Below are 25,059 nucleotides of genomic sequence, written 5' to 3'. Positions count from 1 at the left end.
CGACAAAAGTTATATCATTGATCACTAGATGCTGTGGTTAAATCTTGGTTCTTAAAGATCCAGATGTTATATAAAAAACTAACGTATGTGTTAACAATTATAATAATGTCACTTAAATGTATATCCCAAAAGAATAGTTTAATTAGTGTTTTAAAATCTGCTAGAAACGAAATTAATACGACGTTCATCACTTTAAATTTTCAATAAGTAGAACTAGTGAAAATAGATAAGTTTGCATCAAAACGAATTTACATAGATATTTAATCATATTTTTTGTTTAATTAATATTGAGAATTTACTAACAAGGGAACTTACAATGTTTCCTTGGAAGTTATGAATATTAATCAACGGGTTATGTTACCTAATATCATGCCATTTGATCATCTTGCTCGATTTCAGATGCGGGCTCATCTTCTTCTTCGAATCCATTTATGTCATAAGCTGCATGTCCATGGCCAAAAGCTTTAATGTGATCTTTGAGCGATCTTTTATGCTTAAAATCTGAACCACAAACGCAATACCAAAGCTTCCCACAATTCTTTTCATGTGTTCTCCAGTCACCCCTAACCGCAAAAGCCTTGCCACATTTTCTACATGTGAAAGGCTTGGTTCCATGCTTTCTTTTGTAATGTGTTTGTAGGGTTCTGAAGTCTTTAAGTGGCCTTGATCGCGGGTGATCAATATTATTCCGGCACCCCGGTGTACAACAATAACATGGTAGCTTTAGCATGCCCGTTGGTTGAGTTCCCCTTAGAGATTCTGGACCTTTCCTGTATTGTGATCCATGCCCCCACATATGCATCTACATTGTGTAGCACATGTAAAACAACATGGATAAGTAAATAAATTAGCACACACTGTAATTCTACAATTTATATAGTAAATGATAATTCAGCTATGCAACTAGTAAATCTATAAACTTAGATCACAGATCCCAGATATACATGCTCATTCTTCAGCCTTAATTCTGTGTACACTAGAGTAAATGAAAAATTTTTAAGACATTTTCTTTTTATAGTAAAACACATCAAGCAGTACTTGACAAGTATACATATTTTGGGACTGGACCATTATTATCTTTCTTGATTTATGAAGGTTTCCTGTAATTCTTCTACATGTGAATGGAAAAAAGAAGAAAAAAACGAGAGAGATGAAAATCTTGAAAGGTAATGTTAAAACACTGTAAAAAAGTTTTTGGCCACTATTCAAAAGCACAGTTTTTCATGTATACTAAAAAGCAGAAGGAAATATTGCCTGTGTAGTTAAATCAAATGAATTTGTAGGGTACAAACCTCAGTTCAGTTCAATCAAATTCAGATCCCAAAATCCGCAATCCATGCAGATTTATACATTATTTTGAAGCAAAAAGCATTCACTTGAATACAAGTGTTTCCCTTTGCACCTTTAACCCACAAGCAAGTAATAATCCTGAGATCTATCTATTTTGAGACTCCAATCCAGCAAAAAGAAACAACTAATTAACTTCAAAAAACCTATTTGATTTAGATATGATTTATGACTGCTTTAAAACTGAAAAGAAAAGGACAAAGGAGAAGAAGATGAAGCATCATGAATTGATCTAATGAAAAACACTGAGCAACAAAATGTTTCGATTTCTTCTAATATGCACCCAACCTGCATATTGTTGTATCTATTGAAGCTCTTGAAGCAAACAGGACAAGAGAACTGAGTAGGGCCAATAAGAATCTGAGAGGGTGTTGGTATCCAATATTGACCCTTGTTGAGTCTGCTAATAGGACTATACCCAAGACTACCTTCATCTCCATCCTCCTCTTTACTCTTTATATTATGAACCATTATTTCACCAGTTGTAGAAGAAGAATTTGATGAATTTGAGATCAAAGATGCAAGATCAGCAGCACTAGCCTTTGGTAGCCCTATGTGAAGTGTCACAGTCACATCTGTTTCATCATCTTCATCTTCATCCTCAGCATCATCACAATCCACATCCATATGTTGATGATAATCTTCTTGTTTTCTTGATGGGCTCAAGCTTAAGAGAGGGAGAGCTTCTCTGAGAGGAGGAGAAGGAGGTGGAGTTGGATGTTGATTAATATTGTTGTTAGAAGTAGATGGATTGAAGTTAAAGCTAGGGATGGTTCTAATGTTTACATATGAAGAAGCCTGGAAACTGTTGTAGTAGTAGTAGCTTTGAGGGTGTTGATTAGATTGAATATGATGAGGAAGATTTGTAGGGGAATTGGTGGTGAATTGATCCAATCTAAACCATTGTGAGTAGAGATTTGAAGAGTAAGGGTCAGTCATGGTGTTGAAGAATATGATGGGAGAGAACTAGTTTGCTTGATGATCCTTAGCTTTGTGTGTGTGTGTGTGTAGGTGTGTTTTAGTATGTGTGTGTGTGTGTGAGAGAGAGAGAGAGAGAGGATGTATGGTGATGGTGATGGTGATAAGGAGAAGTGATCAAGAGACTTCCTTTGTGTTTTTAACTATTTCTTCATATATAAAAGTGAAGCCAGGTAAAGGTACCCTATGCTACGTGCGGAAGTGTGTGTGGGTATATGTGCTATCTATGAGTCATTTTTATCTCCATGGTCAAAATACACTATATTAATGGTGTGCTATGGTGAAACTTGAAAAACCCTATTCATGCGATTGACTTTAGTTCCAAACATTTTGTCCACGGGATTTACTATTTATTTCTTGAAACTTTTGTAGAAGCGAAAGTGAAATAGATTGAACTTGTATCACGGGCCTTAGGAGAAATTTAATAGTAGTGCTCCATATCAGATGGTATAAATCCTACACGACATAACGAGGATCCATGTAAACATACAATTTTACATTTTTCATCATAAGATTTGATGAATTGAATAACAAGAAGACAAGTAATATGATCATAAGCTTGCTTTGATTTTAGAATTGCTTGAATACAAAAAACGGTGAGTATTGTTGGGTTCGCATGCCTTTTTTAGGTCAGGGTTTTAGATGAAGTCAAGGAGAAGAGACGATGCGGGGGCAACCAACTATATGCACAACCAGTTTGAGATTTCTTTTTCGACAAGTTACAAACCTTAGACTCGCTAGTCTATGTATAAGTGCTATGTACTAGTAATTTTGTCATGTAATAAAGAATATTTGGTTGTCACTCATGAGCGTAGATCAGTTTAGACCAGCCATTTTAAATCTCCATGTTTATTTTAACAAGTAAACACTATAGAAGAATACATTGTTGATGATGCTATGGTTTGCCCTTATTTTGTTGTGTTGAAAGTATCGTTGATTCTTGGGTTATGTATTATGGATTCCGGTGCATCGTTTCATGCTACTCAATGTATTGAAACGATGAAGAATCTAAAGTGTTTGTGATTTTGAAAATGTAAGATATGCGAACGATGAAGCTCTTGATGCGACAGGCATAGGGGACATGGATATGAAAACTTCATTTGATTCATGGATTTTAAAGAATGACCTCGAGTTATTCCAAGTTTGAAGAAACTTTTGTTTCTCGTCTGGTTGTTGGATTAGCATGGGCATAATGAGAAGTTCGGGAATGGACATTAGAATGTGACAAATGGGAATCTAATCCTAAGTTGAGGAAAGAGACAAGATTCGTTGTATATGGTTAGTTTACCACATGAGGGAATGAACCGTCCTAAACAAGAAGAAAAACAAAATTGGGTTCTCACAGTCTCATGTGCTAAAGAAGGTTTGATAAATCCAGAGCCACCGACCATTCTCAAGATGAACGTGCTACGAAAGTTCAGGAAACCATTGAGGGGTATGGGAGGGAGCACTAGCAGTCGTTTAATGAAAGCTTCAGTCACAATTATCGGAGAGTGGGTAAATAGAAGTAGTATTCCAGTTGTCAAAGTTTCTCTAGGGGATTATCTGCTTTATTCGAAGTGTTTGTTCTCAAAGTACTCCATGATTCGATTGTTCGTGTAGTGGGAGCTGGTAGGGACTGAAAACAGGCCAAGGGCAGAAATAGCGGTGAATGATGTCTTAAAGCTTGGGGAGATTTAATAAGTCTACAAGATAGCTGATGACAATATGGTAGCGACTAGAGGAAGCTTCATGTTCAGATTGATCGGGAGTGCATACGAAAGTATTCAAGGCCTTCGAACAGGAAATGTTAGGTTATCAAGCTTTTTGTTTAGGCTAAGGTTTTAATTGAAGTCAAAGAGAGGAGTTGGATGTAGGGCACCTCACCCTAATCCCAACCCGTTTGAGATTTCTTCTTCACCAAATTACAAACCCTAGACTAGTCTCTATATATATCCTTGTAATTTTATCAAACTGTAGGTCCTTTAAATGGATCTCAAGACTTGACTCGGATCAATCCGTGTTGTTGGTTAGCGGAAATCACCAACGACACTCGGATCTTAGTTTGGTTATTATAAAAGAGAGGAAAAGAGAGAAGTGGGTGAGAGAATGAGAGAAAGAAACTTTATTTTCTTGGAGTTGTGAAAGAGTTAGAGTTGGAGAAATGGGTAAGTGACTCTTTATATATGGTCTCCATTTCTCCAAAGTTTACATAATAAACCTACAAAATAAACGTACCGAGTACGTAATACACCGACTAAAAGCAAACTAGAACGACATACACAATCCTAAAAACAATATAGAATATTGGCCCTACAATCTCCCTCTAGGATTGAGTATGTCAAGGAACCTTCGTCAAGTTCTTTGCTTCGTCTTTATTTCTTGAAACTTAGTACTTGTCTTGATCTAGGATCTTGAACCAGATTGGATCTTGAACAGTTCTTTATTTTCTAGCCTTGTAGACTTGAACTTCAATTTTATTTTCTTTGAAGAATCGGCAACAGTAAATTTTTAAAAACATCAGATGTGGGAGGCTCGACATCTAATTTTATTTGTTGACTTTTTTGAGCCGACGGGTTTCTTTCCTTGTCTTCGAATGCAATCAGTTCATATTCAGGTTCAACCACCAACTTTCACGTTCTCGTTTTCTTTTAAGCGCTTCAGCATCTACAACTCCAAGCAGACTTGATCTTGATCTACCTGTCCATGTACTACTGCACAAAACTTAGAACAAATCAGATTCATTCACAGACCCTCCCAATTTTAGTCCCTCAACTTGTAAGTGATTTGTTTAAGTCGTAGGTTTCCAACAAACTTTGCATGAACGACCTTAACCACAAAACACATGATTTTGAATAAACAAGGTTTAATAAAATATGCACGAACACAATAAACACTTAAAATCTTTTTGGCATTTTCATATAGTTTAATATTACGAAAATATATACATAGTATTTTGAAGTTGAAACAAAAATAAAACAAAATCAAAATAAACAATAAAAGATAAGAGTAAAGATGAAATTAATATTATATATCAATAATATTTGCAAAATTTTCTAATGATTTTAATATTTTTGTGAGAAAGATCGCAACATGGATCATATTGATCTGCAAAGCCCTAGATCGCGTTTCCATTTTGATATTATTATGTCACAATTTCATCACCGACTGTAGATATTGTCCGTTTGTTTAACTTGACAAGTGTTTTGATGCCAAAGTGATACGTTTAAACTACAATTAGGCATGGTGCTTATGTGGTCCCCACTTAATCAGACATGTTACTTATTCCATCATATCTCGGACTTACTTTGTGTTGACATATCACCTCAACTTGACTTAAACCTTTCTTATTTGATCACAGTATACTTATTAACATACTTGACACTTTATTCTTTATTTTTGCACACTTGACTCGATCTAGTAAGATTAAAATAAAACAGAAGATTCAGGGCCTTAACAATCAGATCTTGTATGACTACAAACAGAGAAAGTCCAAGGCTTGAATCAAAATAAATGAAGAAATAAAGCAGAATTAAAATCCCTAAGATTGACTTTTTTTTTATTTTTCATTTTGTTTTTCTGTTTTTCCTTTTCTTTTCTTGACTTTTTTGTTTTACTTTTCTTTTCTTGACACTTTACTTGACTCAACAGAAATTAAAAATTGACACTTATTTCATAAGACAACTGTGATCAGGTAAAAAAAGGTTTGGGTATGACATGTATAATTACATTTCTGCCTTTATGAATATGACTTCACGGAATCATTCAACCGCTTCATAATCGTATATCCACTAGTACCGGTAGGAATTTAGGTTTATATCACCCGACACTTACTTGTTTGTCAAGCCTATCTACACATCTGTGAGTGATTTTGTAGACTTTTGATCTACTCTTTTCATGCACTAGGATCATTGCATATCAATGTACTATCATTTTCCAATGGTCGAATCAATTTCTCAAAATTTGAAAATTTTAATTATCCGACTCCATCTAAGTAGGAGCTCCCTCTAAACGGGATAATTCCTTTTAGATTTTCTTAAAAGTAATATAAAATCTTTTTGGTAAATCAAATGATTTGTTTTTGCTTTTCTTAAGATGAATTGAAAATCTTTTTGATGAGTTAAACTTAACTCATTTTCTCCCTTTAAACTTGTGACATATTTGAAAAATATTTACAATTTTTATACAAAAAGATAAATAGGTTGTTTTAATCAAAATCGATCATGCCGATCTATTTGACCCGAAATTCAAATCGAGCATGATCGATGGTTTTAAGCATGCATTATCACATTGTATAACAAAGTTGAAGAGATTCAAACCGAGATCCAACAACTGATGCTAGATGCATCACTTGAGAAAAGCAGTTGGACGAGGTTAGTTTGAGAAACGTTTGAAAAGTTGTTGAACCATTTGAACAAGGCTTCCCTTCCTTGAAGTTTGTCCTCCCATGTCGCTTATGAAAGACTCGAATCCGCCATCGAATGGTTTAGCATCAAATAGCAAGGGTTTGTCTCCCATCATATGCCGGGTGCAATCACTATCTAAGTACCTAATACTATTGATAGTCCTCCTTGATTAACCCTGCATGCACTAAGCGTTTAAATAGACATGGGTTCCCAAGATATTTTTGTCCCGGGAAGGTCAACCGTAAACCGACCAAACTTGATTTTATTTCCTGAAAACCTTTTATTTCTTGTTGGAGCCTCACTTGATGAAGAGCGGTCCTTAGGAATCCAAGTAAAAACTTGTTCCTTGGTTTTGACGATTTTGGAGTTTTCTTTTCTTGCTTTTACAACTCTTTTTGGTGAATCCTCAGACGATGCAGTCTTATGATCCTTTTTGATTTTATCGTTCTTGGTTTTCCAAAAAGGTTTCTTTTTGTGTTTTACTTTATTAACCTTGGATCTCACATCCATTTCACTGGGTTCACTATCAGCTTGATCGGTCCTTGAATCAGGGCTATTGAAAGCTCCTTTTGGGGACTGACTAAACCGCCTTTGAATATCAATTTGTTGCTTGAACCAGTGATTGCAATGTCTTGCAAGGTGAGAAGAGTGACCACACACAAAACAACACTTTCTCCTAGGAGTGCCATAGAACTTATCTGAACTATAATGTGGTTAGTGTGGTGGGAAAGGTGATCCTTGGAAAGGAACATAATTATAAAACGCATTTGTGTAATATGGATCAACAAAATTTTGTTGATAATGACCATAGTAGTTGTTATCACAGAAGTTGTATGACTGAGGATCTCTTAATTGATTGGTTGTTTGAGAAAATGATCGTTTATTTGGTGGAACATATTTACACGAAGTACTTGTCTTTTCATTTTCAAAAACTTTGCTTTTACTGGAATTATCCTCAGTCTCACAACTTGATGATGAACAACTTGATATGTTCACCTCAACAGGCCTACTTTCATTGACACATTTTTCAACAAAAGTTTCATCACAAACGGTTTCATAATCACAACTAGTGTCCATTTCCATCGACCCACTTTCTTCTACGCAACCAGCTTCAAAAGATACATTGATGTTAGATTTATCAGTTATGGGACTGGAGCAGCAGTTTGAGAAATTTGAGGGACAAATTTCACAGGTTTTGGTATTCTACCAACCCCATATGACATTTCTTCCTCGGGAGCAGTATTATAGCTGAAGTGGGGTAAGCTGGTATAATTATCATTTAAAGGTGGAGGTACAACAGTATAATCATACCCCCAGCCCCGCTTTCAGCTTAGTACTTCTCTAGGCTCCAATGATATCATTCAACTTCTCGGATGATGATTCAAATCCTTGGATTGCTTCTTCTTCTTTTATTTTATTAGAAGTGTCAAGTTTTAAGCTTTCAATTTCATCTTTCAATTTAGAAATTATGTTTTTATAATATATTACTTCTTGCTTCTCTTGAAAAATTTTAATCCTCAGATTTGCAAGGCCATCACGATGAGTTTCTATTTTCTCAACGTAAATCTTGTCAGCTTTTACATATTCAGCATTTAACTGTCGAAGTTTTGCATTTTCTTTTAAGACTTCATTTTGATGATATCTATAATATGTAACCTTGTCAATGCAAGCCTGTGTGCATAAGTTGTGGTTTACCTCATCGCAAGGTGATGTGTCGGGAATGATAGGACATGTATGACTGCTTTCACCTGCAGCACTTGTCCCAACTTTATTTTTTTTGGACTGATTGTTCATTTGGAGCTTATCTTCCATTATTTCAAAAGACTTGATGGTAGAAGCCAACTCTGAGAGTGTCATGGTATACGGGTTTGTGGTTCTTTTGATGGTAACCACATTGATGTTCCATGTGTAAGGTAGTGAATTCAACAACTTCATGTTGATCTCAAATAAACCATTGATGATACCGACACTACTCATTTTGGTGACAAGTGACTCAAATCTGTTGATGAGAGAGGCAACCGATTCTCCTTTAATATGTGTAAACATGTCGAATTCTCTTTTTAATATTTCCTTTCGGCTTTCTCCCATATCCAGATTTCCTTCAACCTTAGATTTGTAAGACATTTTTTTAACTCGGTTAGATTTTATTTTTTTTTTGAAAGAGAAAAAAAATTTAAGATTTTTTTTTTCTTTTTTTTTTGCTACAGTGTCGAGTCGCTACAGTGTTTCGCATGAGTCGCTACAGTACCCGATGCGAAGCGATTGCCACAGTACCCGTGCGAAGCGAAACGATTGCTACAGTACCCCCCGTGCGAAGCGAAATGATTTGCTACAGTACCCGTGCGAAGTGATTGCTACAATACCTCGGCGATGCGATTGCTACATTACCCCCGGCGATTGCTACAGTACCTCGGAAGCGACTGCTACAGTACCCGATGCGAATTTTTTTTTTTTTTTTGAATATAACACCCAAACTTCCAGAAAGTCAAAAAGACTTTAGTCTAAAAATCAATAAATCAGCCTAGATATGAGTTTTTAAGCCGAATCTTAGCTTAGACACAAAAATTTAAAATACTAAAAACTTAGATTTGATGATTCTCATGTATTTCTAAGGTGAACGGGACTCCAAAAGAGGTGAGTAACACGAAAACAACCTCAAATCCAACAAAAACTAAGATCAAAATCCGAAAAGTTTGACCCGAAAACCACAAAAAGTCGAGCCGAAAGCTCTGATACCACTTGTAGGTCCTCTAAATGGATCTCAAGACTTGACTCGGATCAATCCGTGTTGTTGGTTAGCGGAAATCACCAACGACACTCGGATCTCGGATCTTAGTTTGGTTATTATAAAAGAGAGGAAAAGAGAGAAGTGGGTGAGAGAATGAGAGAAAGAAACTTTATTTTCTTGGAGTTGTGAAAGAGTTAGAGTTGGAGAAATGGGTAAGTGACTCTTTATATATGGTCTCCATTTCTCCAAAGTTTACATAATAAACCTACAAAATAAACGTACCGAATACGTAATACACCGACTAAAAGCAAACTAGAACGACATACACAATCCTAAAAACAATATAGAATATTGGCCCTACACAAACTCAATAAAATGATTAAATCACAACTCAATGAAAACCGTGATTAACAAGCAGAAGCACAGAAACAAAAATTTATGATGCAAAATTGGAAAAAAAAACAGTTGAAATTAAACAAGAATCGATCACAAACAAAGATGAGATCGACAAACAACAAAGAAAACATGAATAAAATTATAGTAAAACGAAACTGAGACTAATGAAAATTGATTTCAAGATGAAATGGATGAAAATGATAGCAATGGGTCGTGTTTGGGATGCGTTTACTCACAAACCCATAACCGATTATTAAAGCCCATTCCAAGCCCGTCCATTACCCGTCAGACATACTCGCAGGTTTTGGGAATGCCCGTACTTTATTACAAATACCTGGCGGGTGTATCTGAACCAAAACTCATCGGGTAGCTATCAGGTTTTTAACAAAATATAACTAATAAAATAATAAATTACTATAAAATCTTTTCAATGTTATAAAACAAAGAGAGGATAAATTAAATGCGAGAAAATGATCAGCTGTAAATAAGTTTTAACATGAAATCAATGATTGATGTAAACTTGATTGAAACATCGATAGGTGAAATGAGAATGTCGACAGATGAATCGATGAGAAAAATCTTGCTCTGGTACCATGTAATCGGTGACCAGGCCGGACCCAAGGGGAGGGCGACGAACCCAAATCCACTCTCCCGAGATGCCCATAATTGTTAAAAAAATAAAAATTATATTTTATATATAATATTGTTTTACCACAAAGTCTACTAAATGACCCTTTGGTCGAATGGAAAATGTGCTAAACTATGGAAACAAATGTCATGGGTTTAATTTCCCCAATTAGTGTTATATGTTTTCAGGAGAGAGAAAAAGTTATATTTATATTTACATTTTTTATTCACTTTAATTGTGGACCACAAGATTTAAACTTTAATTAAAAATATATTGTTGAGAATAAGTTTCTAGAGTTTTCACAACTCAAGTGGGTTTTTATTTAACCTTACCTTATATATATATATATATATATGGGAAGTATAAAATAAAAACCCACTTGAGTTGTGAAAACCCTAAGTAACATCGGTTTTTTTTTTGTTATACACGTAATATATGTTGTAACATTTAATACAAAATATCGAAAACTAAAAAAAATTGTTTTGCTATTTTTTAACATTTTTTTACTAATTTTTATATATGTTTTCAGAGAGAAAATTTTATATTTATATTTACATTTTTTATTAACTTTAATTGTGGACCACAAGTTTCAAACTTTAATTAAAAATATGTGGTTGAAAATGTGTTTCTAGAGTTTTCACAACTTAAGTGGGTTTTTATTTTACCTTACCCTATATATATATATAAGGGTTCAAATAAGAATAAGGGGTTTCCTAAAAATGGTAAGAGCCAATAGATTTTTTACATGTGGCATTATAACGTATGGTGAAAGAATAATTATAGGAAACTATGTCGGTTGTAAAGGTGAAAGAGTAATTTTAGGAAATTATGTCGGTTTTTGGTAAATTTAAATCTCAACCATCTATTAACATGATCCAATGGTTATGATTTATTCTTACTCTTCCTAGAAAACTATCTCTTTTTATTTTAACACACCCCTATATATATATATATGTGTGTGTGTATTGGATCAAGTACAAACTCTTCTTAAAGAAAAAGCTTTAAAACTCTTTAAGAATTATTTTTAACTTTTTTTAAAAAAATGTTTTGTAATTTATTTTTCTTCCATTATTCTTATATGTTGATATTTTTCAAAAAAAAAAAATCGTCGGTGTAGTGCATACATGCAATAATGTGTATTGCATATATACACGAGCGTTGTATTGCACAGAATACAACACTATTGCACATATTTGATACACATTATTGTATATATGTAATATAAGACTAATTCACACATCGAATGCATACTAATGCGTATGTGTAATACAAACATTAATGCATATATGCACTACATTAACTTTTATTTTCATTTTTTATATTTTTTGCATATAATACAGCACTATGGGGCATATACAATACACACTATTGAATATATGCAATTAAACACAATTGAACATAAGGTAAAGTTAAAATGCAAAGGGAAACAAAAATGAGAAGTGTGAAAATGATTGGTAGTCACACAAAAAATCTATCAAAAATAATAATAAAAAATCATAGCTCAATATATAACTAAAAAATCAAAATGTTCCCCCCATCATTCCCATTCAAAAAAAAAGACACAATGCCGAAAATTAACAAACAACACAATGATAAACCAAAAATACACAATAGATCACAAAATATAACACAACGGCGAACAAAATATAACACAATGTTGAGTAATATAACAATATCAAGAAAAAAAGACACAGTGTCTAGAATAAAAGACACAATCAATGACGAAAACATAAAACATAATTATAAACAAAAAGACACAATAATCTTTTTCACTCAGCATTGTGTCTTTTTCGAAGGTTTTTTTTTCTTTTTTCTTTTTTTGAGAACGAGAAAGACGATGGAAATATTTTTTGTGTTTTTACATTTTTCGTTTTTGTATTAAAATCTGAGTTATGATTTTTTTTTATTAATTTTTCATTACTTTTAGGGTTTTTTTTTGTGTCTACAAATTAATCCTTCTCAATTTTGTCTCCCTTTGTAGAATAACTTGACCCATTGAACATATACAATAAATACTATTGTACATATGTAATGCAATAGTATCGCGCAGTAATAATACTGGCACTACATTAACTTTTTTTTAATTTTTTTCGGTTAATAGTAACAAAATATAAGAAGGATAGAAGAAATAAAAACTTAAAATTATTTTATTTTTAATTTAAAATAATTATTTAAAAGTTTTTAAACTTTCTTTTTAAAAATAAGTTTTCTCTTGGATACTCTATTGCAACAATAATATCCAATATTAAATTGTTGGTACATGTCATAACCGGAATATTAATTTAGCTTATAAATAGTGATTTGATGACAACTTATTTAAGGGTGTAACTTTTAAGAAGAATATAATGATTGGATGAAAAAACTCTGAGAAAAGATGATTTTGATTGAAAAAAAAAATGATTATTATCTTATGATATTAAGAACAGCCTTAAGAGTTGTTTGCATGTGTTAGATATTATTAATATGATTAACTAATCATATCAATTACATATACCAATTTATCAAATTTAGCAAGGAAAATGATTAACAATTAATGTGAAATTTTGTTGGTTTCATCCTCCTGTCTCAAACTCTTTATCAGTTACTTGAATTAAATTTTAGAGATTGGTTTATAATTTGTTTTCTAGTTATGATCATGTGATCTCCCTTTCATATGAAAATGACTAAACAACATGAAATTAGGCTTTAGTTACAGTCCAAGTAGTATTTGAATGTGGCAGTAAGCATCCCTTTCCAGATAGTGCTTCCATACTCTCACCTGGGGCAGGCTACCTCCATAAATATTTTTGTGCTAAACAATGAATATATACAGGGCATGGGTTCAGAATATTATGGAAATAAATAAGGAAACTAATTTGTTTTTTTCTTTTTATCAATGATATATTTTCTATATTTTTTATTTGTTACAGACAAATGCATATGTTTGTGTGTGTATCTATATCTATATTTATTCTTCTATATTTTTTAATAAAAAGCTACAAGTTTTGCCACTTGTCTCTCACATTAAACCTCATTATTTTTAACAAATTTATAATAGTAAAATAATATTTATCATTCTTAAAATTTATGCTTTAAAATTTGTTAATTTAATATTTACTTCCTATATTTTTTTTTCAAATATTTGATATTTAAAATAATCTTTTACTTTAAAATTGTTTTAAAGACTATTTTACAACGATTGTTTATTAAAAGTGTTTAATATGTTTATTGTTTCTTGTATATTGATTATGTATTAAATATTATATTTTTAAGAACTACCCGTGTAATAGACGAGTCTCAAACTAGTATGTGTGTGTGTATATATATAACTTATTATAGGTTTAAATTTTAACCATTTACCTATATTAGAGTAAAAGTAACACATGACTACAGTCTACACATGCTAGGTTCACGAAAATGTGTTTATTCTTTTTTAATTTTAGAAAAGACGAATAAATATTTTGTTTCTTTTATTGCCCTTTTTAAAAACTTGGAAGATTTACAAATAAATGATTCAGTTTTTTTCTGCATGCATGCTCTGCCAACATCTAGTATTCTGCATAGTTATATCTCGTATATACATGGCCGGCTCTAGGGTGGTGCAAGCCGGACATCCGGCCGGGGCACGGCTTTTTCGGGGGCATGTTGGAACCACCGGGGAGTCGACATTGTTATGGTAGTTTGACCTTTCAATCTATTGTGAACAAAGTAGTAGAACTAAGAGAAAAAAAATGAAAAAGACAAGTCTGAAAATTTTCCGGTGACCGAAGAGCAATGTTTTAAAACCAAGTACGTACTGATCGGTTGAACCGGTTATACCGTGAAAAGGATAGGGTATATTGTGAAGATGAAATAATAATGAAAATGATTCTCTCACCTATAAGGTTATAAGCTATAAGCTACTATTATTTACGTATTAACATAATATTTTAATAAAAAAAGGAAATGAGTAGGATTGTAATAAATTTTAAAATAAAAATTCTATTTGATTTTGATAAAGTATTTTTATCCTTTTGACATAATAGAAAGCTAAGAAGTTTTTTATACTATTCATATTCGATTTTACTTTAACCCTTATCTATACTTTTAACAAAATATGCAATTGAATTATTAGTTAACAATATTTTTCTCATCAAAAGATTTCTCAGTTTTATTAACATGCATACACATTGTTATCTTGGAGTAGTTCTACTAACATGGTAAACAACTTGGCGGACCCTAGGGTAGTGCGAGCCAGACATCTAGCAGAGGCCCGTAATTTTCAGGGGCCAAATTTATTATATATATATATTTAAAAACAAAATTATAAAATATGTATGAATCTTAATCATCTTAAATATATTGGGCCCAAACTTTTTTTTATCCATAACATTAATCGTCATTAAAAGGTTTAGCTTATATATTTCGTTATTTCGTATAGGGTATATGGGCCTTTTTATTTCGGCTCGGCCGAGGCATTTAAATTCTCGAAGCCGGCCCTGCGTATATATATCAACAGTACATAATAAAGTTGTACTAATTAGTAATTACAAATAGTTTGTAGCTGCAAAAACTAATGTTTTTAGAAAAATACCAAACCACAAACAAGTGATACAACTTGCAGCATAGACAAAAACAAGCAAACAATGTATGTATGCACGAATGTGTCTTTATAGTATTAGTATACCGGGAAAGAGAATATATGTGTGGATCAGGGAAATGATTATTTTGGGGGTTGATATTAGTTATGTATTATAATGGGAGGTGTGTTATGTTAGATGCTCGTTATGTAGGCGACACGTAGGTAATGAGACTTTCACATTTCACATCTAAACATATTTGTTTATGGTGAGATGAAATGTGAAATATGGTTGTGGGGTATCGAGATGGAGTGAAATGATTGTTTATATTATCACTTAAAATTTTATATATAAAAATCAGTAAACATTGCCTTCACGCTAGCAATTAGGCTCACACCAGTAACACACACTTTAGCACCCCGGTTGCTAGGCCGGTAGTGCTTGGCGCCTTTCAAGGCTTCCATAACAGATAGTCTTATTAAATATACTAAATAGGAAAGAGACTGTGTGAATTAGAAGAGGGACGGAGTGTGATGTTAAAAGATTTTTATAATTAAATTGGAAGTTCCAAAATCATAATCGTAATTTCTTCGATTTACCTTTAGATACATTAACTAACCCCCAAAATTTCCATGTAATTTTAAAGATTTCACTAAGTCGTCTCAACCATAGATCAATCATGATCAGTGTAGGTTAAGGTGCGTTTGTTTGTTTTTCAGCCATTCATTTTAATTTTTAGTAAATTAATTAATGGATAGAAGAGTAGATTCTACTAATGGGCTTCTGGCTTTAGGCCTTCTTAGGCTTTTCCAGTCTACTTGGGTCATTGTCCATAATTCCATTATGTTTTGTCATGAGCTTCTACGCACAATACTCTTAGTGGGTCAACTGTTAGCGGACTAGGCCCAGTCCAAGTCTTAGTTGGGCCTCTCTTCACCAAAATTCATATATAGTTAATAGTTATGCCCCCGACTAATTTGTTTTAAAGCAATCCGGATTTTCACATTCGCGTGATGATGAGTTGATGACTATTGACCACGGTTGATATATATAGAAATATCATAATAAACTAATGATTGCATAATCCACAAATATATAATTGTTTTATGTATAGTTTTATAGTTTTTTATATTTAAAACTATGTTTGAATCGCCGTTGGTGGATATTCTTTCAAATAGATTAGTGTTGCTAACGAGCCAAACAAAGCTGAATCAAGGTAGCTAGCTTGGCTCGACTTGAAGTGTCAATCAAGTTGAAAACTAAGCTCAAACTCTACTTGAATACAATCAAGCCAACTCATTGCTCTTCTAGCTTTCTTGTTATTTATTTATTTATTTGTTTTGAGAAAATAATGTGTTACAAAACAAGGACAAAATAATGTGGCTAGATTAAAGGGGATTGTTAAAGGCGAAACTAAGCTACCAAAATCTTCAGCAGTTGCAATGTAGCACTAAATACGATGGTCCAATTGCGATCAGGAGGCACTAGGTGGAGACGTTCAATGACGGTGTTCCATTTTGTGTTTGGTGCTACAAAATAGAGGGTTGACAAAAAATATATTTTGATGACTTAACGGAAAACAAAAGCTTCAATTCTATAATTATATCCAGATTTTATGGTCTAGATTTTTTTATTAAGTGGAATAAAAAAATGGATAAATGATCTTTATTTGATTATTATCTCTCTAAACCGATCTGAGGTTGTTTTGAATACATCACCTAAGCTATTAAGAGGGTTGACTGATTCGAATGCTCCATTCAATGTTTATAAATTTGTATGGGTAAGAGACTCCATGACTGATCAGAGGTTTTGTTTTAGTGAACCAAACACACTTTGATGCTGTCGTGACCAACCAACTTCGAAGGTTGTGAGGAAAAATTATTAGATGAAAACGATACATATCAAATGGACTAATTTATTTTGGAATGTTATATACAAACACCATCTCTATGGCGTCTATACAGGCCTATACGAGCTGTATAGGTCTGTATGACTCGCATAAGTCATGCGTGACTGATAAGTGTACGGAGGGAACAAAGAGATCATTTTTTGCAGCATATATGACCCATATAGCCAGCCTTGTATAGGTAGGACTGCTCAAAAAGCTCGCAGCTCGAAGCTTGGGCTCATGGCTTGCTCGAATAAAACTAGCCAAAATACTTGATTTGAAACAACCTGAGTTGAGTTGGCTCATTTTTGTAACCGAGCCAAGCTCGTCCCAACTTCAGCTCAGGTTATGGCTCGGCTCGGCTCAATGTTAGGATCGTTTAACTTCAAAATCAAGCTCGAGTCTAGCGGAGCTGCCTCGTTTAATTCGTCATATATTTATTGATTAGTGATTGCATTTGCTCATTTATTATCACCATAAAACATTTGAAATTTGATTTGGGTTTTGATTTTCACACCTAATTTGAATTTGTGTTCGTTAGTTTTAGGGCTTGGATTTTCACATACATGAAACCAGCAACAAAATCTCTTATTCTATTCAAAGTTTCAAACATTGTTATAACTAGTTTGTTGAATATGATTATGAAAAACATATGATTATTATAATAATCTAATTTCTTGAATAACAATATGGATATTACACAACTCGACTCACTCGTAAGTATACTGGTCATTACTTCATAGTTATATTAATTTTTTTCGTCTAAGGTTATTTATTGAACGCACAAATTGTGTGTATATCGGATTTGGAGTCCGACTACATGAACCCGTATGAAGGGATATTAGGGATATGATATTCGTACACTCTCTCAAAACTCACACACCCTACATACGATCGTACGGAACCCCATGTGAAAGGATGTGTAGATAAGTCAAATGTGTGTGAATAACCGGAGCCCCTATAAATCATCATCTCGCATTAATGTGGTGGTGGTCCCAGAAATGGTCCTACATGGCGTGTGCTCTTTTTTACTTCTTGTGATGGGTCATTTGTTCATGTTCTTACTAACACTTCCAATCATCATCTATAATGTCATGTTGTATCAATTTACTAATTTACCAATAGTATATGTGACATTATTAACTGTTCTTTTTTTTTTTTTTTGGACACATAAATAGACAGCATCTTATGGATGTAACTGAAATCTTTCGTTGTATTGATGCTGAAAAACGGCATCGGATTGCCAAGCTGGCGGTGTACCTATTTCTCTTTATCTTAGTTGTAATCCGGTTAGTTGTTTATTTTCATTGCTTAGAGTTTATTATTTCAATAGGAGATACTTGTACCATGTTGACTTCTGTGGTCAAACAATCTATTTTACGATTTAAATAAATTACATATGTTTGTAGGTTTTTGAGAACACAAAGATACATTGTTCAAATATCTAAGTAATACTAGATATAACATTTCTATATTTTCAAACTATACGTTAAATTATACCATTTTTATACAAACTAAAGTTTAACTTGTTTGACTTCAAAACGTCAATGTATATCTCCATATTTAGTTAGCACGACTATCCTTGTAAAATTTCATAATTCTGTTTGAATATCGATTGGTGGTTGCTGGAAAATTCTCAAACATTTATTCTAGAACCATTTCATCCCACTAATGAAGATCTTGACATTCTTTCTCATGTTCTTGAGTTCTAGCTATTGTTGCTAACTTACTATATATTTCTCAAGTGCATGATAACTAGATTGATATAGAGATTTGCAATTTTGTTGCATTGAACTATATGTATAAATACCTTGAGTATATGAAAAGTGAATATGTTGATAGTGTATGGTAATTCTTGTCACAACGCAAAAGTAATTAAGTTTTGCGTTAACCAATGTATAATCTAGTGTGTTGTGATAAAAAAAAAGTAAAATTTAAGCGTGTTGATCAGTCAACATGTTTAAAATTAGAATAAGAAATTAACCATATAATTTGCGAGTTCAAACTGCCAAGTTGTTTACGATCTCTTTTGCCCATTTACTACTTGTTTATAACCCTTTTATGATTATGACATTGTTAAAACTTAATTACAAATTAGATAAATGGGTCATATAGATCGCGTTCGGGTTACATAATTGTCATTAATGATAATAAATATATGTGTCAACTCGTCAACCAACCACCGTGCAAGCCCACGGTTGTGTAACACCCAAAAGGGAAACGATTATCTTTATAATAAAATCTTAGCTTACGCTAAGTAACTACATGGGTTCGGTACCTAAAGTCATTTAAAAAGTGAAACGATAGAGTGGAGAAGATTTTGACAACATCAAAGTTAGCTCGTTTTCGTGGATCAAACACTTTGCTAAGTTGGAAACTTAAGAGTGATCTAGTTGGTGTGTATTGACTGATAATTGGTATAGATGCTATTATTGTGCACTGTAATTTGTTTTGTTGACTGTTTTGTGGCCGGTTTGCTCCTCTTGGGGCTAATCACTTTTTTTTTTTGGAACGCTAACTTTTTTATGTAATAGGTTACTGTACTCCTCAAATTTGGAGAGTTTCGTTGCCCACTCCTACCAAACTATATTGTGTTAATCGGACCTTTTGTAATAACATTGTTAGGTCCCACTTGCTAGGCCCCTTGTAATAATATTGTTGTTCAAAAAAATGGTTATTAAGTAGAAGTGTAGAACTTACTTTCTAAAAATTTAGCAAAAGCTGAAATTGGCTCAATGGTGGATCTATCGTAGCTTAGAGTGGCCCCTTTGAGGCTTTGACTGTACGATCACCGTAGAGTAGGCGTAGAACAACATAAAGCAAAGTACCAACCCAGTAAACCCACCGTAGGTTTATGGTGCATGTGTAGAATGCATGACAAATCAAATTGAAGAACTCTTAATTGAGTACTTTTAGGATGTGTATGATTCGTGAACTTTTTTTGTAAGTAATTAAATTTCTTTAATGAATTAGAATTTTTGTAAGTAATTAAATTTCTTTAATGAATTAGAATTTGAAACAACTGGATTTGGAAATTTGAGGAATTGGAATATATCAAATTAGTACTTGGGATTTGTAGAGTTTGGTAACAAAACACTCATAAAAGAACTATAATCTATCGCTATTGCCACCACCTGTAGATCACACCATTGCCTATTACGCTGCCTTCACAGCGCGACTACGTCGCTTCCGTTGATATCATTGCACCACCGCCACTCCCAAACGGCAGTGACTGGGTTCAAGCGGAGCATCTGGGTGGTGGTGACGAGAATTGTGGTGGTGGTAGCTAGTTGTGCGGTGGTCGAGGAGGCCGTATTTTGTAGTGTAGTGATATTAATCTAAAGAAAGTCGTAACTAACTTTAAATATCGGTTTAACCACATGCATGACCTAAATTTGTTTCAAGCCCCTTGGGCTACATGATGGCGCCCTCCACATCACGCCATGCTATGCAACAAGTGGCGTCAGGGCCACTCTCGTCATCCCCACAACGGCGCCATCCACATCTATGCACGCAATCCCACATTTTGGTCTATAAATTAATTATATGGGCCATTAAATAAAATCCGCGTCACTCCACTAAACCACTTTCTTTTTTTGTTTTAATTTTGTATAGTACAAATATTATTTTAATGGGATAGTGTTTAGTTTAACTCATAACACTTAAATTAATACGTGGCTAGTTATCTCACTTGACAATGACGTGACACGATAACTAACTATTGATAGTTATCCCACAACACATAGCTTTATAAGTGTAACCTAGCCTAGGTCATGAAAAAATCATAAAATAAAAGAGAGGTATTTTATCATGTTATGGTCAATTGTCTTCGTTGTGAATTACTACTTTGGTTTGAAGATTTCTTGATTAATTGTTCGGGAAAATTCCCAAATTAACTCATTTGAAGAGAGAAGTTCTTAGAATGACCCATTTTTTGAAAAAAGAAATCAAAGTAACCCGTCCCAACTCAATCTTCACGCTTAAATTTGAAAGTCTGTGCTTAAATTTGGAATTTAATGATGAGATTCAAACGACTCAATTAGAAAGCAGCATGTGGCTCCCCAATCTCATCGTCACAATAAGATTGGTCTCAAAACTCATTGACACAAAAAGATTGAGAGCCACGTGTCAGTTTTTAATTGAATCGTTTGAATCTTAATGTTGACTTCCGAATTTATGCGTGAAAATAAAGTTTAGGATAGGTTATTTAACCAAGTGTGCAAAGTGCCGAACCCGTCTTTTGCCATTTATTGTTTTCAAGTTTTTTTTTTTAATAAGAAATCATTATTTAACATTATTTACTTTTTTTTCTATATATCGCCATCATACTATAATTGGAAGAATAATAAATTTTAACTATAATTCACCTAATATATAAATTATTTTCTTATTTTTTAATAAGAAAATGTTACATTAAATTTCAAGGTAGTGGGTATTGACACCTCTACTGTAGGACTACAGCTAGGGTCGCACAATATATACCTGGTTGTTTTATTAAGTGAGGCCCAACTTCCCAAGGTATTCAGCACATCACATAACTTAATGCTGGATCGTCTAGAACAGGAAGATATATAGATGAACTTATATACTTCATTTATTTCAAAAGTGACCATATCCTGATGTACTTTACGTCGTGTAATGTTGTAATGTTTTACGTGGATCTGTTTTATGTTCATTAATTTGTAAATACGAGTATGTATTTCCGATGGCTTGGTAACAATTAAAATAACCAATAACTTTAGCTCAAATAATAATGACTTTAGCTTATTTTTATGGAGTGTTTTTTTAAATCCTATAGTCTTACCTATGATTTATACAGGGTCGTCCCCAAAAGTTTAATTGTCTTTGTGGGCATTGCACGAATTATAAATATGAGCCTCAAAATATATTAAAAGAAATAAAAAAACTTATATAATATATAAAAGATATTCAAAGGAACTAAAAAATTATAGGGCTCAAACCTCAATAGGCCTTGCACAATTACCTAGCTCGCACATCCTCTAAGACGGCCCTGGGTTTACAATTTAGCAAACTTGAACTTAAATATTTGACTTGAGACTGATGGAATCAAACAGAAAGAAATAAATGGAGGATGGGGAGGTGAGACTGATAAGATGAAATTAATAAATAAGTTGGTTAATAGTAAGATTGAAAAATAATTTCACTTTTGAAAAGAATAACGAGAATGAAAAATAAAAATCAAAATATTAACTTCCAAGTTTTAGACCGATCATTTTAAACATATTAATTGGGTAAATAAAAAAAAGTTAATTTTGCTTATTTAATATTTTAAGGTTTAGATTACATCGAAACAGAAGGCAAGCGGGCAACAAGCTACGTCGCTACCCCTTTTTGAATTGCAAAACCCAATTTTTTAAAAACTACATTTGCTGATCTTGGAGTCATAACATTAATATGCATGACCCGCTGAACACGGGTAAGTAACTCCACAGCTTCAGACGCAAGGAAACCAAAAATGTCAAAAGCAAAAGGAATAAATACACGCTGGTTATCAAGATACGCCTTTTCATGTTTTGCCACCTTGCCCGAAGCACTTTTTAATGAAGCTTGATCGACTATGAAGCCACTACTCCCTAAGCCCACAAAGGAGAAACCCTTGTTAAATCCACACACACATGTTTTCCTCCTATTCATCCATACACCAAAATGCCAGCCGGTAGAAGAGATGATCTTCCCTCCGATGGGTCAGCCAAGAAATTCACATGTGCTTCTTTCTTAACAGAAATTCCGGGCCGCCTGAATATATCAAAGAGCACATCCCTAACCAGATCGTGTCGGTACTTGAACCCCGGGAGCTCTTTACAATGCACCGAGTGCTCCCCATATGAGTCTAAGCACGCCTTACGATAAACAGGACATATCTCATCAACTGGGAATAAAGGAATCATGAGGCGATACACAAACGTTACACTATTCTTATTATTTTATGCAATACTATAATTATATAAATCATTTAACTAGCAAAATGTTTTTGTTATAAAAAGTTGGTTAAAGTTTTATAAACAATTTGATTTGATCAATAAATAAATGTATATAATAGTGATAGTGTGGAAATACAATATCTGTACCTATGTTTATACGGTTTATGCACATTGTTAGCCCTTTTAAACCACCTCTATGTATGGTTTAACATTTTCTTGTATTTATGAGTCTTTTTTTATTAAGCTTTAAAACGTAAATGCATTAACAGATCAACCTGCTTAGTAAATCGATGGTGTTCGGATCATCCTGTTTATAAAACGTGTATATCCCGAGAGCGGATCTAACAGCTAGTTTTTGAATCAATCTTGACTGCTAGCTAGCGGAAATCACTAGTAGTTAACCAAGATCTCGGATCTTGCCTTGGTTTGATTATTTTCAATTAAGGAAGGATAGAGGAGAGAGGGAGAATTGGTGAATGGATAAGAGATATATATTTGTCAAAAGTTGTAGTGCAAGACATACTATGCCTTTTCTATTATTATCGGTTCAATGGGCTCAAACTTTCAATGGCTTCGGGCCCAAACATACAAAGATAAAACCAATAAGCTGCAAAGATACATCGTTAAACAAACCTACAAATACAGAAGACTTATAGACAAAACAGGGCCCAACAAAACAGATTCTTCAAGTCGAAATTAAACATGTTATATTAGTTAACCCAAATGCTGATTATTTTATGTTAGTGATTTAGAGTTTTGTAGAACCATCACCTCTTGTTTTCCTAACCCCCCAACGTACCACTGATGAAGTAGTACTCAACTGCGTTGATTCAATTAAGGATATGCTTTTCATGACTAGGATCAATCACTTGTTTTGAAACGAACCGTTCCTTCATCTCTTGTCGTGTTTTTGAAAAAAAAAAGATCTTATAAAGTTCTTTTTAATAAAAAAAAATGGTCAAAGCAATGTGGTGACTAAGTTCATGGTATAATTCAGGTGATTTTGACAAAAACTCTTGATAGAACTACTACAATTCGAAAAGTTTTGGCAATTGAGGGTAATAATATACCTACATAGCTACAACTTGTAAAAATAAAATCTATAAAAAGACTAAACGGCCTGATCAAACCTTTAAGCCGTTAAACGGATTATTAAACCATTAAACAAAATCATAAACCATAAACGTAGTATAAAAATGAGGTTTATTGGATTTTAATAATCTCTATTGACTGGTATTGGCCGATAACAATCCCTATTCATTTTATCACCGCTGGCGGTCCCAAATTTAAAAAGGTTGGCCCCCAGTGGTCCCCCGTTAAAAATGACTTAATGGCGTTATACTTTTTTCCGAATTTCAAACTAATGTTTAGGGTTTTTGATCGGAAGGAAGATACGGGTCGATTGATGTAAAGTTTCGTTCAAAACGGTGCTCCAAAACGACGAAACAATGCTTCAATTCGGTTGTTTGAACTTACAATTAACAAAAATCAAGTCGTTTGGATCACCGTTTCGAGCTAAGTTTTACATCAATCAACTCGTATCCTATTTTCGAACAAAAACCCTAGAACAATAGTTTGAAATTCGGAAAAAAGTATAACGCCGTTAAGTCATTTTTAACGGGGGACCATTGGGGGCCAACTTTTTTAAATTTGAGACCGCCAGCGGTGATAAAATAAATAAAGATTATTATCGGCCAATACCAATCAATAGGGACTATTAAAATCCAATAAACCTAAAAATGATAAATCACAAACATGCCATTTAGACGGACTTGTTTCTTTTAGAACCATTTTGGTCTGTTTATAACAACATTTGATGAAAATACAATCATTGGAGAAGCAAAAATATGACAGAAAAAGCAAGTGCAAGTACAAATGCAGAAAGAAACAGAAAAAAAAGTGAAGAAGACAGTGATTGATCATCCATCAACCTAACGAAGATGCTTCCTTCACTGTTGAAAGCACGGGGACCAAACAGAAACCACCGCTCTAAATTGCTTCTGAAAATGCAGGCAGATTGACCGCCATTGAACGGCCAGTACTTTTTGCTCATCAAAAGCCGTGAAAGCTGATCGTCTTTCTCTGGCCGTTAAAAGCAAGAAAGTAACGTTTTGCAGTTCTCCGCACACGTCACTTTCCGTCAACCGTCGTACCAATCACTTTTCATTATTTCTCGCAGCTTCCTTTCGTTTATAAAACCTAATTATTTCGTCATCGGATGTGGGACAA

The 25,059-nt window shown here is 33.5% G+C and overlaps 1 protein-coding gene across 1 annotated transcript; it reads right to left on the bottom strand.

Annotated features, from left to right (window-relative positions):
• Positions 1 to 271: 271 nt before the first annotated feature.
• Positions 272 to 2,540, bottom strand: LOC143591473 (zinc finger protein WIP2-like). The gene is made up of 2 exons (XM_077071668.1): positions 1,636 to 2,540; positions 272 to 802 (listed from the first exon to the last, which is right to left on the bottom strand). Exons 1-2 carry the CDS (start codon positions 2,284 to 2,286, stop codon positions 368 to 370), a joined length of 1,086 nt encoding a protein of 361 aa, XP_076927783.1. The 5' UTR covers positions 2,287 to 2,540; the 3' UTR covers positions 272 to 367.
• Positions 2,541 to 25,059: the final 22,519 nt, after the last annotated feature.

The sequence above is a fragment of the Bidens hawaiensis genome, unplaced genomic scaffold (genome assembly GCF_021521415.1).
Source record: "Bidens hawaiensis isolate Kalapana, Puna unplaced genomic scaffold, B.hawaiensis_p1.1 tig00039690_1, whole genome shotgun sequence".
Taxonomy (NCBI): Eukaryota; Viridiplantae; Streptophyta; class Magnoliopsida; order Asterales; family Asteraceae; genus Bidens; species Bidens hawaiensis.
Note: the sequence above shows the minus strand (reverse complement) of the source record. Positions and strands in the feature narration are given on the sequence as shown.

What these genes read in the sequence shown, in the direction of transcription:
- LOC143591473 (XM_077071668.1), bottom strand. Translation starts at nt 2,286, where the DNA reads ATGACTGACCCTTACTCTTCAAATCTCTACTCACAATGGTTTAGATTG. An exon ending in ATAGATACAACAATATGCAG is followed by an intron (nt 803 to 1,635) that starts GTTGGGTGCATA and finishes TACACAATGTAG; the next exon opens with ATGCATATGTGGGGGCATGG.